Source organism: Puccinia triticina, chromosome 16A (assembly GCF_026914185.1).
Source record: "Puccinia triticina chromosome 16A, complete sequence".
Lineage (NCBI taxonomy): Eukaryota > Fungi > Basidiomycota > Pucciniomycetes > Pucciniales > Pucciniaceae > Puccinia > Puccinia triticina.
In genome coordinates, this window is record NC_070573.1 from 4,088,748 (window position 1) to 4,107,824 (window position 19,077).

Genomic DNA, 19,077 nt, shown 5'->3' on the forward strand with positions numbered 1-19,077 from the left:
ATCTTGAGTACTTTTACATGAGCGCTTTTTGTTGATTTTTTGATGTAGCAAGAGTCCTTCCTCTGAGTTTTATTTTTCTTTCAGAGCCCATTGAAGTGAGAACAAACCGCGGATTATCACTGGATGCACAGACATGCGGTCTTCTGTCGAAAGAAAAGCTGACTTCCACGGAATTGTATGTGCAGTGCCCTACCAGATGTTTGTGGCTCGTCTATAAGGTTACACCCTTTGCCCCCGGGCATACATTATTGGCGAGCTGGTTGGATTCATGAACGGAACGGCTCAAGGAGAAAGATGAGTTGCGATCGGTCAATCTCCTGCTGGCTGTTTTATACAAGATGGTAATCTCGGACGCTCTTCGAAATCTCCAGCATTATACAAAAACATGTCCAATCGTAACAATATTCAAAAATACAAATCCAAACTATACAAAGAGGCACAACGAAGAGGAAAAGAAAACACTCTAGTGATACATCCTAATCTACAATCTTCTATACAAATACAACTAATGGTTTCCATGTACACATGTTATTGCTTGAATTCTAAAGAGGAATAATACAATTACTCCCAGAAAGAGTAGAAACGATGACTGGAGGGATGGAGGGATGGAGGGATGGAGGGACTCGGTGCAAAAGCCATACAAATCAAGCAAGCGTAAAACCTTGAAAGTGAGGATTTATGAAGATGGTTTGATGGTCTTTTTCTCGAACATGAAGACTTCGAGATGGTCGACGACAATATCCACAGCATGGACGTTCTGATTCTTGTTACTAGAATGCGGTTGATGATGGCTTGAGGAGGACAAACCGATCTGATTTTGTTGTTGTCTCAGTCGGTCGGCTAGATCAATATACGAAGCCCATCGTCCGTCTTCGAACTCTTTGATACTCATCTCTACGTTGATCGTTGATGTCTCTTTCATCAAACGCTTCAATCCGTACTCTTCTACAAACATTTTCCTCGGGACTATCCAGCGTGATTATTGTTGCAGAAATTGTTTTTTAGAGGACATGATAAAATAGCTGTCAGGAGCGTACTCAGTATAAAAGAGAGAAAGAGATGGTCTTACCACTGATAAACGGCGTCCTGGTGGCGATGACTTCACTGCAAGTCCCGTATCCCAGTTTCCCTAAAACAACATCAGCAATCGCGGTGAGATCGGGGACATAGTTAAATTTCGAGTCGGTGATTGAGAAGAAGCGATCGGGCATGTCATTCGGACGAGACTTGGAAGGCAAGCCACAGACGATAGCTATCCAGCCGGGCGGGAGGAGCGCGTTGCGAGGCTGGTTCTGTGAAGTGGGTTCTGGATGGTCATCGCTGCCAGGGTCGGTGGAAGTCGGGGGGCGCGGAGAGGGGATGACCTGGCCGCCGAAGGAGACGAGCAAGATCTTGATGTCTGCCTTGAGAAGGTCGGCGGGCACGCCCAGACCAGCCAGCAGGGCCAGCTTGGTCTGCGGGTCATGGGCCGATTTGGTCAGTTGTCGGACGATCAGCGGCATGTCGATCACCCGCTTCTTCCTCGGCATCGACTCTTCTGCGCGCGCCAGTTTGCAATCAATCTCAGCCGTGAAGGAGCCCGCTCGGCCGTCAACCCAATTGGTCGCGGGTAGCTCGATGTCCTCATCGAACCCGGGGATCGGGATTGCCCCAGGTAGGCGCAGAAGCAGATCGGCTTGGGCATAGTCGTTGACCGTGATGGCCACGAGCTCGTTCAATTGCTCAGTTTCAACCCCCTGCTCTCCGCCTTCGTCCTTGTTGAACGCCGAGAGATAGGAATAACACGAATCGAAGGTGAAGTTGCTGATGATCACCGACGGTATGTTCGCTTTACTTGCTGCAGCACTATTCGGTCCAAAGGAACCCCGACCAGTCATTTAGTGCTGTTTCACAAAGAGAGAATAGAAAACCTGAGTAAGAGGCTTGGCGCACCAAGGCAGAAAAGGGGCATCGATAAGCACGCAATCGACCCGTTGGTCGAGGATCCATTTGCGTTCTTGTTCGAGGACCGATCGTCTCTTATGAGTCAAGAAGGAGTGCAAGTTGTTAAAGGTTGCGAGGCGGTCGACATCGTAAGCTTTGGGCTGGATGACGCTGGGTTCGAAGATGGCGAATCGATAACTGGCTTGCACGGAAGGTTCGTTCAAGACGGCCTCGAAGACAGATTCCGGGGCACTTGAAACGATCGACACTCGGTGCCTCCGTGATAGTAGCCCGGCGGTGATCGCGGTGACCCGTGTGGCGTGTCCAAATCCTGTGGGGGTATCCCATCAGTAAACTGGATATCTTGCTGGGCAGATCTCAAATCACTCACCGTGCCCGGAACAGTAAAATGCGAAGTGGTAGATTGGCCCATCAGTTGTCATCTTGGAAGTTGAGATCGCAGGAACAAAAGCGGTGCGGCCAATAAACCCAAAGTAAACATGTGTGTCGCCGTCCCGCAGAGACACGAGACCTCGCGCGCGAGGGGCGCTCCGCGCCAGCCAGGCTCTACCAGCCCCTCCGAAGAGGGACTTGTGATAAGTTATAGCGCACCCCAAACACGGCTTGTACGTAGGACAGGAAGCATTGAATTTGAGCTGACTTGACCAACCCACAAGGCCAAGTTGTGTGGTGTTACAAAGCCCGAGTGAGTACGTTTTGATGAGGAGTCTGTCCGGTTTTGGTGAAGTTGGAGCTGATGGTGCTATTCATGGCTGGTGTCCGCAGTTGGTTGATGAAACCCACGACAAACCCAAATTATCGGAGTGTGATCTGTTTTTTAATGTCAAGTCTAGTGTGATTTCATCGGTCGACTTCAGTTGCTTTCGGTTTTGTTCATTCATGTAGTTCGATATGCTTTCGACACTTCGATCGTTAACCCAATCCACCAACCTGACCCTGTTCCATCTCCACTGCTCCCTAATCGCGGCTCTTCTTGGATTGGCCACCTATCGACTATTCATCAAAGGTAAGTGGGTCCATATTCATCATCTAGCTCTTCAACTACTGACTCATCCCATTTGGCTCTGGATTCTAGATTGGTCGGACCCGTACCACTGTCAAGCACTTCTACATACGGGAGATTGGCTCGATGGATCCCGACATACAAATTGGCAGCCAACCGGCTGCATGCTCCACACTTATAAGCCGAAATCCGTCGGCCAATGTCTGGCCGGTCGATCGGTGGTCTTCATCGGCGACTCCATCACTCGGGTGCTGTTCTATGGAGCGCTACGGACGATGGACCCTTCGGTCACTCCCGATGGCCAGGCCAAGCATTCAGACCGGACCCTGAACATCGGCGGTATCGAATGGCGGTACGTCTGGGACCCATTTCTGAACTCGACCACGTGGTCAGAAATCCTATCGGGCAACTACATGTCGTCCCTACCGCCTCCAACGGGCACCTCGAAAGAAGACCTCAGCATCAAAAACCGCCCGGCACTTCTCGTCGTAGGCTCTGGGCTTTGGTATCTGGGACTGCCGACCGGCATCGACACTTGGAAAATGAAGATCGATCACCTCTTCCAAATCAGCTCGCCCAGGATGGCCCACAAACAGGCTCGCATCGCCGACGAGATCGTCCTCTTGCCGGTCGAATATCCCGCCTTCGAGAAACTCAACCAAGCCCGCAAACACAAGATGCACCCCAACGATGTCCAACAAATGAACGCATACTCTCTCCAAAAACTCAATTCAAGTCCGAGCTCACCCATCGCAATCCCAACGGTTATGAACCTGATCTCTCAAGAAGCTCCCTCAGAAACTGAAGACGGATTGCATTACTCCAATAAGCTGACAGATATTCAAGCAAGGATATTGTTTAATTTACACTGCAATGATCAACTCTTGAAAAAATTTCCCCTCGACAAAACCTGCTGTTTTCAGTATCCGCCGCCGAATTGGATTCAAATAATATTCTTACTCTTCTTATTGGTTTGGGCTCCGCTTGGACTTTACATTCATCAGTACCCGAATTCATCACTAGCCGTTCACGCTTATTTATTCCCCTCAAACGATCGATTGAACTCGCTGGCAATCTTTGGAGGCTCAATCATCCTAATCTATCTCAGCGATCGGACCTCAATGTTCAACAAAGAGCAGAAACAATTCGACAAGCTTCAATTTGCCACGTTGAATCTGTTGGCCTTGATTGCCGGAATATGGAGCGCAGTGACATCTGAGAAGGGGGACCTAGGACTCTTGAACCGTGAACAGACCGACGAATGGAAAGGCTGGATGCAGATCGCGATCCTCATTTACCATTACCTCGCCGCCTCTCAGATCTCAGGAATCTACAACCCGATCCGGATCTGCGTGGCTAGCTATCTCTTCATGACCGGCTATGGTCACTTCACATATTACTATCTCAAGAAAGACTTCGGTTTTCCTCGGATCCTTTCGGTGCTCGTTCGATTAAATCTATTGACTTTGGTGTTGGCTTACGTCATGGATACCGACTATCTGTCCTACTATTTCTCGCCGTTAGTTAGCATGTGGTTCTTGATCATTTGGGCAACAATGTTCATCGGTCATCAGTGGAACGATAGAATGATATTTCTACTGCCCAAGCTGGCTTGCTCCGTCGTCCTGGTCGTCTCCTTTTTCACCGCCGATAAACCGCTTCGATTCGTGTTTGGATTTATTAATCAGGTGTTTGGCACCGAATGGATAGCCACCGAGTGGAAGTTCAGAGTCACTCTGGATATGTACATCGTCTATTTGGGGATGGTCACTTCCCTAATTTATCTGAAGGTTAAAGAAAACAAACTGATCGAGAGGGACCACTCCAATCAATTTGAGCAAATCCGAAAAATTGCTCTTTGGATCAGTTTGGTTGCGCTGGTTTGGTTTTTTTGGTTCGAAATCTCAAGACCGAATAAAATCGTCTACAACCGCTACCACCCTTATATCTCGATCATCCCAATCTCTGCCTTCATCACCCTCAGGAACTCTACCGAGTTCCTGAGGGCCACCAACTCTAAATTTTTCGTTTTCATCGGCCAGTGCTCCTTGGAAACGTTCATCATTCAGGTCAGTCGGCTCTTGTTTACAAACGAAGAACATGGTGGTTGATGAGTGCCGTCTTTTTGTACAGTTCCATTTTTGGTTAGCAGCAGATACGAAAGGGATCCTCAAGGTCCTGCCGTTCCAAGGCCACCGACTGCTCAACTTGATCGTCTCGACGACCGTGTTTATTTTCATCAGCCATCAAGTGGCCCAGTCATCGGGCGGGATAACGAGCTGGCTATGCTATAAGCCTAAGCCGACATCGAGCGCAAACAACACTAATCCGGTCAGCGGGGGCTCTCTGGAAGCCGGGCCCAAGTCGGACACCAACGACCACCAGGCTGGTCCCGGGTCCTCGTCGGTCAATCAGCACTCCAGCTACTTGCCCCTCTCGACCGCCGACCTCGATAAGGATGACCATCCCCCCGAATCAGACAGACCACATCAGCCTTCCCGCATCATCGAAGTTCTTGCATCATTCGGCAGGCTCTATCAATCCCAGCTGCCCTGCCGGGCTATCGTCTGGTTGGCCTTCTTTTGGATCCTTAACCTCCTCACTCCCTCTAAAGTTAATTCTCATGGTCACACTCGTCAGTCCTATCTTGAATCTATTCTCTCCCCTCTTTCTTCATTTGCGCCCTCCTCATCCCCGTCGGTCTCGGTAAACTGATTGACTACCATGCGGCGTTTTTTTCTAGTGCCTACTCATTAAATCCTGGTTTGGTTTTTTTGTGCATCCACTGATCATACTGAATCATGAAATATGGCGTTGACAGCAGAGAGTAACTTTAAATTCAGCAAAACAAAGTTTCCCATCAATCATCTCCACCCTCACAGCGCCCATCTGAGTCCATCCCAATACTCTCATGCTCTCTCTTTCTGTGCTTTTCTACTTCTTTCTTATTTATACATTGACTTTCAAAGACAAGAACCATTCTTTCCAGCATCGTAGATCCTGTGATATATGCAAAAGATTATTCATTTTTGGCTGTTTATTGATCAGTTCATATTGTTTTTTTCTTCTTTTCAAATATTTGTTTAGATGTGAGTGTTTTGTGAGCAGAAAAAAAAAGAGTATTTGTATTTGTGATGTTCAAAATCAAAATGATAAGTGCAAATGAGTCGACTTCCTTTCAGGATCTTTGAACTAGATTTCCCCAATGTGATTTGGTTTGTTTTGTTAGGTGAGGACTCAATCTCAATCAATTCCCATTGCTTGCATCTAACATAGCAAAGTGCCTGACAGCTATTGGACCCAATGGCTTGCCAGAGAGACCTATGCCTTAACAAAATTCTTGGCCTCAACCTGGAATGGTTTTTACCATTGAATTTTATCCCTCAAACCTGACTCATTTCCACAAAACTTTGGTCCAATACCCTGGACAGTAGACTAGTTGAAACCCTAACCCAGGAGCCCCTCCCTGGGGGCAAAAATCTCTCAAATCTGTCTATAAAAGGAGCTCTCTCCTCCCTCCAGGTGTCTTTTCTCCATCTCAGTACACAACAGATTGCGTTCCTGGAATTGGTCCATGTCTGGCAGACGCTTTTGAGGGAAAAGTGTCCACCGGATGCTGGGTGAGCATCCTGCAGATGGCAGGTGAGCCAAAAAGCATCCATGTGATGCTCAGCTCTCAAAATCCTCAGGTGACATTTTGGGTGTTTGAACAATGAAACATCCATTGGACACTCTAGCTGGAGTGTCTGCTGGACACCAAAGCAACACTATCCATTGGAGACTCTTGATTGAGAGTGTCTGATGGACACCAAAGAAACAATGTCCATTGAAAACTCTTGTTTGAGAGTTTCCAATGGACAGAAGAAACACTGTCCATTGGACAGTCTTGTTTGAGAGTGTCCAATGGACACAAGAAGCACTCTCCATCAGAAACTCTTGATTCATGAGGGTGTCCAATGGAAACCAAACATAACCCCCTTGGACAACCTCAATCAAGACTGTGCAATTGATGGAGATTTTCTGAAGTACACACTATCAGACACTCAGGCTGGAGGGGTGTTGTCAGCTGCAGTAATTAACTGATGAGGTACCTCAAGGCTCATACATGCAGGCATGATGTGCTTGAAGCAGTTGGGAGATTTGGGGTTGAGAAGACCTTAAGTATGTCTGTAGGCAGGCCTGCAGGGTGAGTGTTTGACTCCTGCTGGAGGGCTTTGTGAATGCAATATGGCAATGTGGTGACCAAACTTGTGGTGGCCAGCTCTCATTCAAAATTTAGTGGCTTTGTGTTCTCAGTTCTAGGTGCAATCTCAAGATCAAATCTGCAGCACGGCATGCAGTCAAATCTCATCACGCTTCCAGACATTTCAGGATCTCCTCTGCTGCGCGCAGCAGCACGCTGTTAGGATCAAGAGTTTTTTCCCTTCTCTGCTTTTTTTATATTCTGTTTTTTTTCCATGTGTGTGTTGGATGGGTTTGCATGAGGAGGGTTCGTTTATTCTGGTTCTTTTCCTGTTTTGTTGTTTTGTTTTGTTTTGTTTTGTTTTGTTTTGTTTTGTTTTGTTTTGTTTTGTTTTGTTTTGTTTTGTTTTGTTTTGTTTTGTTTTGTTTTGTTTTGTTTTGTTTTGTTTTGTTTTGTTTTGTTTTGTTTTGTTTTGTTTTGTTTTGTTTTGTTTTGTTTTGTTTTGTTTTGTTTTGTTTTGTTTTGTTTTGTTTTGTTTTGTTTTGTTTTGTTTTGTTTTGTTTTGTTTTGTTTTGTTTTGTTTTGTTTTGTTTTGTTTTGTTTTGTTTTGTTTTGTTTTGTTTTGTTTTGTTTTGTTTTGTTTTGTTTTGTTTTGTTTTGTTTTGTTTTGTTTTGTTTTGTTTTGTTTTGTTTTGTTTTGTTTTGTTTTGTTTTGTTTTGTTTTGTTCTTTTCCTCTTCTTGTTTTTGTTGCCCGCACAGAGGCACACGGGTGTATGATGACCTGTCCATACATGTCACAGTCCCCATCATCCGAGTTCAGCTCAAACGTAGATGATGGGACAACATGGACTTTCTTCAGATCATCCATCAATATCAGAATCCCAACTCCTAAAGGCTATTGATTTCTCTCTGAGTTCAAACTCTCAGCACCTTGAGTCCAAATTCCCCAAATCCTCTATAGATCACACCCTCCGGCCCCTTTTTCCGGTCTTCTTCCTGCTCAGATGCTCAAAAACAAGTACCACCAACAAGAATCTACATCTTGTTGTCTCTCAACAAACCCCCCCCCCCTCCAACTTCTGCTAACTTGACTCCTCATCTTGTCTTTCCGGACCACTGCCAAGGCAGCACTACAGCGCACTCTCCCTTTCAGTAACTGATGATGACCCAGCACTGGTTGGAATTCCACAGCAGCAGGTGTCCGGCGGATTTTCCTTGGACCAGCCAGGTGATAAAATTTTTTTTCATCCAGGCTGAAGCCTAGAGACATCCTGCATACATCTGCTGGACAATTCCAAGGCATCTTCTGGATGGTTCCAAACCATCTGCTGGACAGTTCAGACTGGATGGTTCCAAACCATCTGCTGGAAAGTTTGGACTGGATGGTTCTGAAACATCTGCTGGAAATTTTGGAACCATCCATTGGATGTTACCTTCTGTTGTATCTTGGAACCATCCAGCAGACACTACTCTGCTGGACAGTTCCTTCCCCACAAGCGCTGGACGGCAAAATATATGTCCAACGGGACATCCAATGGATATCAGATTTGTCCTGTGGTGTACTCACCAGTTATTTACATACCCCTCACACTTACCATCACCACCAAATATCATAACAAACCTTATAGTTGCAAATAAACACTGAACTCACTCTAAACTCTCACATACCTATTTTCAAACAACTTCATCTGGAACAGACCAATCCTATCACTGGATTGAAACTTGCCAAGCTTAGCTTGGTGTGTCTTGTTAGCTGATAGCCAGAAGGCAAGATTCTTGCACCTCCATCATCCCCTTCACCATTCAGCAAAATGGTTTCACAATCAATTTTGAGTCTTACACCACCACATAAGTAAAGTAAAAAGAAGAACCCACTTCTGCAAAAGTAAAAGCCAGTGAGCGGTGTAGGGACTCCAAAGGGATGGATGAGTGGTAATTGAAGTTCCGTTGAGGGTGAGATAAGTTGTGAATAAGTTGAAAGCCTATTACAATTTACGGGTGGTTTGAAAGACCTGCCCCTCTGATGGTACTATGCAAATAACCAAGAGTCTTGTAATCAATATTTAAATGGTGTGGCTGATTCCAAAGATAGCTCTTACTTTTGTTTAGTAATCTCTATCTGACCTAGATCACTTGCATCAATAGTTGTGGTGAATATTTTGTAACTTGGTTTAACGTGGTGGTTGTGATAAAGTTTGATATATGTTGTAAAATTGGTGATGTTAAATTGCTGACACTATGTTGTTATAATAATCTGTAACAAAGTAAATATATATATATATGGGTTGGATGTTGGATGTTGGTTGGTTGGTTGGTTGTTGGTTCTACTACTGTTTTTTAACACACACTAAAGTTCTCTACACTACTCCACTACTAATAACCACAATAAACAGACCTTCCTAGGCTGCTACAAACTAAACTAACCACAGTGACCAAACCTCTATAGGCTGATGGGGAAAAAGGAAAATTATAGTGGGGAGAGGCCCTCCTTTTATGTTGGAGGATGAGGGATTTCTGCTGCAGGAAGCTCCTGGTGAGGGATTTCTGCTGCAGAGGTTCTCACCTACGCAGCCTTTCTAAACAGCCACAAATACAAACAACACAGCTTTGCTGTGCTAGATACACTTTAAATCCACAGCCAAACATCTATGAAATACAAACTAACAAACAAATACACAGCCTTCAGATAGATACCTTCTAACTCCACCTCCAAATAACACAGCCTCCTGATAGAAGCTTCCTTGAACAAACATACCTCCAAATAACACAGCTTCCTTGAACAAACAAATACACAGCCTCCAGCCAAAGATGCTTTGCAGGCTTTGCTAGATACCTTCTAACTCCACCTCCAAATAACACAGCCTCCTGATAGAATCTTTGTTGAACAAGCAGGTGCATAGAATGCAACTATCCTTGTCCATTCTGGATTCTGGGGGTCTGGGCCTCTCCTCCTCTTCCTCCTGTTCCTTCCTCCCTTCCTCCTTCCTTTGCACTCCTTCCTTCCATTTCTGGTCGAGATTATTCCTTACTACAAATCCTTCCTGGTTTGTATGTGCCTAACTGTTGATGTGATACTATCTCCTCCTCTTGTATGATGACTGTACTGTCTCCACCCTCTGTTGTATACTTTTTGGCATTGACACAGGCACAGAACACCACAGCAGGATGAATGGCAGCAAGTGCCCCCAATTTCCCTCAGTACTTAAAAGAGCATCACAAAAGTAAAGTAGTATGAAATAAACATGGGAACCTCAAATGAAAACCAGCTTTTGAATCCTGATCCCACACGCATGCAAACCATCTGTTGAACTCCGCTCTCACACCAAACATCTGTGGTTGACTATTGCCCAACTTCTCTTGGCCCTGCCTCTAGGCACCAGGGGAGATATGTTCCCACTCCCCAGGGAGTGCCTTACCGTAACTTTTTTCCATAACTGTGCTGGAGGCCTTTGGTAAAGGAATATTGAATAGGTATGAACAAGACTGGAAGTCAGCTTCAAATCAGTTGGAAATCATCCTGAAATAAACCATAACTTGCCAAGGAATAATCCAGGACTCATCTGGAATTCATCCAGAACTCATCTGGAATTCATCCAGAACTCATCTGGAGTTCATCCAGAACTCATCCAAAATATAGGCCTTTCCTGGCTCCATGACCAGTGTGTCCTTTTCATGGGGATGTGAAAGGCGCAGCATGTCATATTGTCCCCCTCATGTACTCGCGTACATCAGGGGGACAATTGGTGGCTCAACACAAAGTTTTTACTTTTCATGTGGCTGTGAAAGGCCCATCCTGTGATATTTCCACCTCAATGTACGCGCCTACATTAGGGTGATTATTAGCAAAGTGCAAAAAAGTTCACTTGCATGTGCACATGTGGATTTTGAAAAGCAAAAAAAACAAAAAACCACACAATTATTTTTGTGAAGAGGCCAGGATATGTGACCAAACTGGATTTTTGGCTGCTGCAAGATAGTGTCTAAGCCTCTGTACCGTGCCAGGGGACAGACTTTGGGTGGCACTGCAATCCAACCTTGACTTACCTCAGACTTTCACCCCAATACAATAGTTTATCACCATTTTTTTTAGCCAAATTCAAATTAATTACAGCATTTCCAAGAAAATGGGTTTCACTAATTTTACTGCAACATTACCACATTCCAAAATTCTAAACCCAATAATACCAAGTTGACTTTTAATTTAATTTTGTACATGAGGGCATATAATGTGAATTACAAGAAACTCATTTTTTTTACAGGAATTACATTCAAGAATGGCAATTTTGCTTTCCTATCCTTTGACGTCATCAAACAGGAGCAATTGATGAGTTGGACTTGGGTGAAATATCATTTCATCATATTTTTTCCTCTAGTTGTACCTAGAAAACAAAAGAATTCTACACAACATTGTGTTGACTCCCAAATCAATTCTGACTGACTTTTGACTCACTTCTGCATCCACTTCAATTCGCTTAGGGATGAGTTACTGATGCACATCAGGCTCACATCCGACCAAAACTCACATCAAATTCAGCTCTGGCACTCCCTGGGGAGTGGGAACATATCTCCCCTGGTGAGGCAGTCTTCTCTGGCCTTTTTGTATTGAGTCTAGCCCCAAATTGAAATTCATGCGTCAAAACTTTGCCACTTCAGTCGTGCTCATCACACACTCTGCGCTCCGTGCCTTCCAACTCCCCTCAAAAAACAATCTGCCATTCATTGAGGGGAGCTTCAAGCCACTCCCTTCAACTCCAGTCATTGAGGGGAGGTGGTATTCCCCTCAATTTTTGGTATGTGCAAGTCTTCAAGTGGAGATGTCCTCTTGATCTCAATGACAAGTTGGTTGTGTTGGTCATTGAGGTAAGATTTCCTCTCAATCACTGGTTTGTTGTGCCGGCCATCAGGAGGAGATGTCATCTCAATGACCAGTCTTTTGTGCCTTTCTTGAGGAGATTTCCTCTTGAAACCAGGAGTGATTTTGACACACTCTCCGGAGAGTGCCATACTGTACCCTTTTTCCAGAACTGTGTTGGATGCTTTTGGCAAAAGTAGTGTAAAAAATAATGAACAATGCTTGAACAACTGTTCTGAAACTGATTGTGGATTCATCCATAAATCATCAATAAGTCATGCAGAAGTCAACTGGAACTCAATCAGAACAAATTTGAAACCACTAAGACACAATGGCCACAATCAAATCATAACTCAATTTGAACAGTTTTTGGGATGATTTCTTGGGGTTCATTATTCACATGCTCATGAAGGTGATTGTTTTCACTTTGCTGATTTTCTGTCATGTGCGCGCGTAAAAGGTTGTTACAAATTGCAGGCTGGGCCTCTTTCAGATTAACAACATGCACACACTGGTTAGAATGATGTGAAAGGCCCACCTGAATTGGCATATTTCCCTAAAAAAAGGCAGGTATTGTCTATAATTGAGTCAAAAAAGGATGAAAATAAGGTGAAAGTATGTTTCAAGTCAAGCTTGGAGGTTCTTGGTACCAGATTTCAGCTAGACAGCCTGGCTTTTGAACACATATAAGCTTGTGAGTTGTTTTTATGGTTTTTTGGTTTTGAATGTTTCCATGCACATGTATTTGAGCTGTTTTCCATTTTGAAAATTTCACCTTTGTGTATGCGCGTGCATTGGGGTGACACATCACCGGAGGGGCCTTTCACAGCTCTATGGTCAGAAAGCCATTAAAGCACCAGCTAGTCACATTTATTTTGTGTGAAACCCCCTGCACATAGAGAAATTGATCAACATAAATTCAACATAAATGATTAATAATTGGGCATTGAGTAACTATAATTTCATTGTAGGTTGTAATTGAGCTATCCTTGAAGAATGAAACAGTTCTATACCACATTGCTGTTGCATGAGGTCCTGTGATACTTCCTCATAAATTATGACACACTTCCAATTGACTTCTGAATAATTTATCAATAATTTCCTAATACAAATCTGACTGAAATCAGACCCAGAACAACATAAAATTAAAGTCAGGTACTCTCTGGAGAGTACTTCAAATTCTCCCCTGGTGCAATGACCGGTGTATTCTGCCAGTCATCAAGAGACCCTCTTGATGACCGGCGTGTTGTTCCAGTCATCAAGAGACCCTCTTGATGACCGGCGTGTTGTGCCAGTCATCAAGAGACTCTCTTGATGACCGGAGTGTTGTGCCAGTCATCAAGAGACCCTCTTGATGACCGGTGTGTGCCAGTCATCAAGAGACCCTCTTGATGACCGGTGTGTGCCAGCCATCAAGGGGAGGTGGTGTTCCCCTCAATGTCCGGCACAGACCGGGCATCTAGCAGAGCCAGTTACAGGGATCAAAGCTTGTGTGGAAACCCAGGGGTACCCGCAACATTGGGCCGCTACACTAAACTATTCGTAGCGGGCGCTATCCGCTAGGTTAGTGTTGCGTAGTTCCTGACACAGTGCTGTTAGCTGTAGCGCCTGCTACGGGCCGGTACACTACACTAACGGGTGCTAACAGGGCTATCAGATTTTTTAGCGGTTGAATAGCACTGCTAGAACTGATAGCGGCGATAGAGGCCCTGTAGTTTCAAGGGGTGCCTGTTAGCGGTAGCGGGCAATCACTGCCCGCTAACAGAAAACCACATCATTTTTAGTTTAGATCTGCTACACTGTGCTGAACTACTGACTAAATGTAGTATAGCAGCCCACTGTTGGTACCCACTACATGCTTTGACCTGCTTTAGCGGGTGTGGGTATCCAATTTAAGTGAAATTTTAGGGTAGTACCTGCGGTTACCCGGTTACAAAGTGCCATCCCTATATATGAAACTGTGATCAAAGAGGAGAGAGAGAGGAAACAAGAGATGAGAGAAAGCAGTCAAAGAGACACAGAGGAACTCCTATGAGATACCAAAGGTTCAAAGAAAATGATACTAACTGTCAATATTCCTGGTGGTGATACTGGGAGTGTAGTGGCCTTGTTCTGGTGATCCTGGCTTATCTGGAGGTGTTATTCTGGTTGTCTGAAGTCTGTGTATCCTCCAGCTGGTTGGGGGATCCTGAATTCAAAAATTTTCAAGGTTGGCTGACATAATAAACTATGTGCATGTGGTTGGGGAGCTGGGTTTCACTGTGCAGCGGAATTCCACATTGCACTGGGAAAAACAGAAAACCATGAAGGAGTGGAGCTATTGAAAAGTAGTCAGTGAAGAAAATGCATGGGGCAACAGAATCTGAAGTCAAAACAAGTTTAAATCTTGCTCTTAAAACATTACAAGAAAATGCATGTAGAAATAACTGAGAAAGTCAGATGTTAGGTCAGCTAAACTGAATCAAGCTAGGGCAGACAGCTTCAGTGCCTCCAGATTACATACAACAGCTCTGCGCTCTGTAGTAATGCCTAGTAATGCGCACCTGATTGCTTTTTGGACACATTGACACCAATAGCGGGCCAGCTACGCTAACCGTAGCATAAAGTAGCTAAACTCAGCTAGGTTTTAGTGTAGCGTTAGCGCAATTCCCCTGGATCTACGCTAACACTACATGCACAGGGCTCAAAGAAGCGCCCGCTACACTGCGCTACAGCCGTTTTTAGAGTCTTATCAGCCTTTTTTGCTGCTAAAAGCGCTGCAGCGTACCAGCCTCTGCAGCGCGCTAACACTACAGAAAAAAGGGGGAGCTGTTAGCACTGCTATGCTAATGCTAAGTGGCCCACCGTTGTTGACACCCATGCCAGATTACACCACTACACCGGCATCCTTTCTTCATATCTCTACTGGCTAGCTCCAAGAACGTTTTTGGAACTAGATTAGGCAGCCTTGTCCCCTCACACCCAAATAATGATGTTCAGTGAAGGGATTGCAGATTCTTCACACAGAAAGGCTGGAAGGAGCACCAAACTGAGCTTAACTAAGGGCCTGTACCATAGACACAAATTTTTGCAAATTAACATGGAATTTCAATTTCCCAAAAATGATGTACCAAGTGTTGCTCATCATGAACATGATCACCACTGATTTCAGCAATACTGTGCTTGTGAATTTCATATTTTGAAGAAAATGAAAATGAAATCCAAAATTGGAATTTGTTGCTATGGTACAGGCCCTAAGTCTCTCCAAGAAGGTGCCAAGAGTGTCCAAAGGAGAGGCTGACCTCCAATGTCATGCCACTGGCACTACAGACCCAAGTTTCACTTGTAAAAAACCACTTTTTTTCAAAATGATTTTGAAAGTCTAGTTTTTGGTTTAAAAAAAGCCAAATCTAAAGAATTGTATCCTGATATCTTGGTTTCCATTCAATATGTTTTTTACCTCACTAATTTGAAATTTACTGAGCTTGCACGGCCTTGAAGGGGGCCAATTGGCTACAGAAATCCACTTTGGAAAAACACTTACAGGAATTCCCTTGCCAGGGGGGATGGATACAGAGGAGTTCAAAGTGGGGGGAAAAAGGCCAAGAAGCTTCTGATTTCAATGGTGAAAAAGGCACAGCAAGAATCAGAAGTCTACAGGGAGTTATTGGGGGAAATAGGGGAAAGTGACACCTTCCGTGCCATTTGGCTCAATTCTGTAGGGTACATGCCACTTCAGAGGCAAGTCCCTCCTTCGGAGGTCGCTACACTCCCCCGAGGAGGGTCTACTTGTGTTAAGTTTGGACCAAACATGCTCAGAAAAATATTATGCTGCTGGTGTACACACAAAACACGTTTGATGTGTGGCACTGATCACCCACATCACAGTACGCTACATTTGCTGTGGCAAGAAACAATTGAAAACTATTTCCAGACTTTGGGGAATATTGAGAATCTGCGCCACAATGAAATCATTTACTCACTTACTCAGTCCGCAAAGTCTCACACAGCTGTTGTGTTTCCTTCTATTGGCAGAGAAATTACCAGCCCAACAAGTCCAGGGATCCCCTACCTCTGGCCAGCGCAATGTAAGAAGTGATTTAGGCTCCATGCGGGAAGGGAGGCAAGTTAGGTCAACCAACATTACAACTTGGACCTTCGCCATATTTCAAGGAATTATCATTCCATCAAGGGCATGATCCTCATAATATTTGTTTCGCCGAAGCGCCGGAATCAAGATATGTAGATTCAGATGCTCCAACAGGGGTCGAAGCGTCACCAAGTGTGTATAACTGTTTCCGGCAAAAATGCGCAAAGTGTGTTTAACTATTTTCGGCACAAATGCGCAAAGTGTGTTGACTGTTTCCGGCACAAAATTAAATGCACGATGATTTAAGTTTCGAACATAGCGGACTGTGTAGAATTTCGTTCGCCGGTTGGCGGTCAGGTTGGATGTGTCCGCGGCTCCGACAGCTATGCAACTCCGCCACTAGCACAAAAATTCACTCTTCCGGTAAAACTGACCAGCATGTGGATGTTATGTGTATCCCCTGACTCTGAGGCAAAAACATCTGAATTGTGAGTCTTGATACCCAGGGATAAAGTTCAAGTTGTCTGCTACTATAATACACAAATATGCCAATTGGATGAATGACCTCTGGCCATGTCCATCGTGGAACATGTTTCTAAAAACATCGTCACGGCACGGGCAGTCATATTAATTGTACACAAGTAGTATTTTAATCAACCGGAGGGTCAAAAAAATCTTAGAGGTCGACTTTGACCTTGATAGTTATAGTCTCAGACTCATTCTGCCCTCGCCTCAACAGCGATCACTTTCGTACTACTTATACCCACATAGCATCTGCTGCACCATGCCGTCTATTCATGTCTTCATTTTTGCTCTGAATTTGTGGTTGAATTTGACACCGGTTCTTTTGGTGAATCTACTTCCGCATGGAGCAAGCGCCGCTGCAACGCCGGTATCAGTGGAAAGTCTTGTTCAAGGGGAGCGTCCCGAAACAATTGCTTCAGGCGCGTGTTTAGAGAGGAATCACCTTTCGGAGGGAACCTCATTCAAGAGCGGCGCAGATGACAGGGGCAGTTCGGCCATAGGAAGAGGCCCCATGATCAATAAAGTCCTGGAACCTAAGGATGATAAGAGCCGCACTGGGATTCCCAAGGAATTAAAGTATGCCTCATCACCAAAACAGCTTTTTACTTTGACAAAAACCCATCCAATTCATCATCTAACGGTATGCACTTGAATTTGTAGGGCATCCGCCCCGTCCGAGACGGCCACGAGTAGCCGCTCAAAAAATCGTGCGGTCAAAATCAAACCACGTCCCGCTGATTACCAACCCCATGCTCCGAGATTTTCTCAGGCCGCGACGTATACTCATCCTGAAGTTCCGCATGCCCAAGACGAACAATTAAATATCCCCTATTCTGGACCTGACTCCGCGAGCCTATCAAGCTTCTCTCCCGCTTACGGCTATGACTGGTATGCGCAAACTCGCGGCGGACCTGAAGAGGTGAACATGCAGCCATTTAAATGGGAATTAGCAGCTTTTAGTTATTACCAACCCACCACGGTCTACCAGCCAGTCACTCAGTGGGGTTATGTACCTGTCCCAATCGATTCAAATCATTTAGCCGCGTCGAATCATCCGCACCAAGCAGCAACGGACTTACCCTCGGAGAACCCGCATAGAAGGATTAGCAATATACGTACTTTTGCACACAAAGGAGAGTCTCATTTAGCTCGAAAGGAAGGGTCGTTCAGACAAGCCAATGCTCCAGGTCATGCCCATGCGGCTGGCAAGATTAAAAAGATTTTATCTCGAACATCGAGGTAAATATCGATTTTTTTTCCCTCCAATCCCAGAATTTTGACTGATTTTATCGCTTCATTTGATTCCATTTCAAAGTATAAGTCCAATGGAAAAAGGCCATCCTGAGTGCGCTTCGTCTGGTTTCTTGCAGCCTGGGAATTCCAAAGACTTTTCGGACGACAAACTTCGAAAAAGACCTATCAAAACAAAATCCAAAGAAGACACAACCCACATGGAAGTGTCTGAGATAGAAGACGTCAATCTGAAAAAGAAAGTTGGGAAAATTGAAGAAGATTCTGACGCGGAAATACTTACTTCTCATTACAAAGAAGTGAAGGTCATGGCGGAATCGAAAGAGAAAGGACCCATGATGTCTCGAAGCCACTTGGCAATCCCCCCGACTGAAAGAGAGGGTTCAAGCTCTTCAATGGACCATTTGATTGAGCCTGAAGTTTCAAGCGAGGTAGAAAGGGGGGGTCCAACGCCAACCTCGAGCGGTAAAAGCATCAGCTGGACTGAAGTTTCAAGTGAGAGAGATAGTGCAAGTGGGACAGAATCTTCTGGTGATATGGACCACTTGAGTAAATTGGGAAGTTCTAATAAGAGAAGAAATGAGTTATTGAATAACTTGAGGAAAATTCAAGTCCATAGAAAATCCAAGACGGTAGATTTCCCTTCCGTAGATCAATTGTATTTGAAAGGATCTTCAAGTAAATTTGATGAATCAATTTTTTTTGGTAAGCAGAAAAATATTGAAAGTAAGCTGGAAGTATACGGAGTTGGGGATGCAGAGGGTAACAATGAAGCAAAGCGAGCAGAAAGCAAATCAAATCAAAAACAAAATACCCAGGATAGCCAGAAAACGGACTTCAGCCCGGAAGAGAATTCTGCGCTCACTTCAAACGTTTCCAAACATGATTTCACAAAAGGAGACTGGAAACAAAAAGGTATGAGCAAGAAGCTTGAGGAAAAGTTCAATCACAATTATCAAGCTGATAGCTCTCCAGTTAATCTAAACCCTTCCAACCAGGATTCTACAAAATTAGATTGGGAACACAAGGCTATAAGGAAGAAGCAAAAAGACACATTAATTCACAATTTGGAAAGTGATGAAAATGATGATCGGGCTGTAAGGGATTACAAGTCACTCTCAACCTCACATATAAGAAATAAATATGAGCCGTGAGCAGCTCCCAAAGCATCATTATCTCTAGAACTATGACTGACAAAATTTTAACCTGATTTTTTTGCTCCCAGACTTACACAAAACTTGCGCACTGA

The 19,077-nt window shown here is 44.6% G+C and overlaps 3 protein-coding genes across 3 annotated transcripts; 2 read left to right on the forward strand and 1 right to left on the reverse strand.

Moving 5' to 3' along the window:
- Positions 1 to 676: 676 nt before the first annotated feature.
- On the reverse strand, positions 677 to 2,366 carry PtA15_16A385 (uncharacterized protein; the record flags this gene model as incomplete). Its single annotated transcript, XM_053164069.1, has 4 exons — positions 677 to 966; positions 1,070 to 1,845; positions 1,933 to 2,254; positions 2,315 to 2,366. 4 exons carry the CDS (start codon positions 2,364 to 2,366, stop codon positions 677 to 679), a joined length of 1,440 nt encoding a protein of 479 aa, XP_053028032.1.
- Positions 2,367 to 2,835: 469 nt separating this feature from the next.
- Positions 2,836 to 5,704, forward strand: PtA15_16A386 (uncharacterized protein; the record flags this gene model as incomplete). The annotated part of the gene is made up of 4 exons (XM_053164070.1): positions 2,836 to 2,950; positions 3,020 to 5,016; positions 5,081 to 5,582; positions 5,691 to 5,704. 4 exons carry the CDS (start codon positions 2,836 to 2,838, stop codon positions 5,702 to 5,704), a joined length of 2,628 nt encoding a protein of 875 aa, XP_053028033.1.
- Positions 5,705 to 17,088: 11,384 nt separating this feature from the next.
- Positions 17,089 to 19,077, forward strand: PtA15_16A387 (uncharacterized protein; the record flags this gene model as incomplete). The annotated part of the gene is made up of 5 exons (XM_053164071.1): positions 17,089 to 17,153; positions 17,238 to 17,816; positions 17,893 to 18,460; positions 18,542 to 18,925; positions 19,054 to 19,077. The coding sequence occupies 5 exons, from the start codon at positions 17,089 to 17,091 to the stop codon at positions 19,075 to 19,077; spliced, it is 1,620 nt and encodes a 539-aa protein (XP_053028034.1).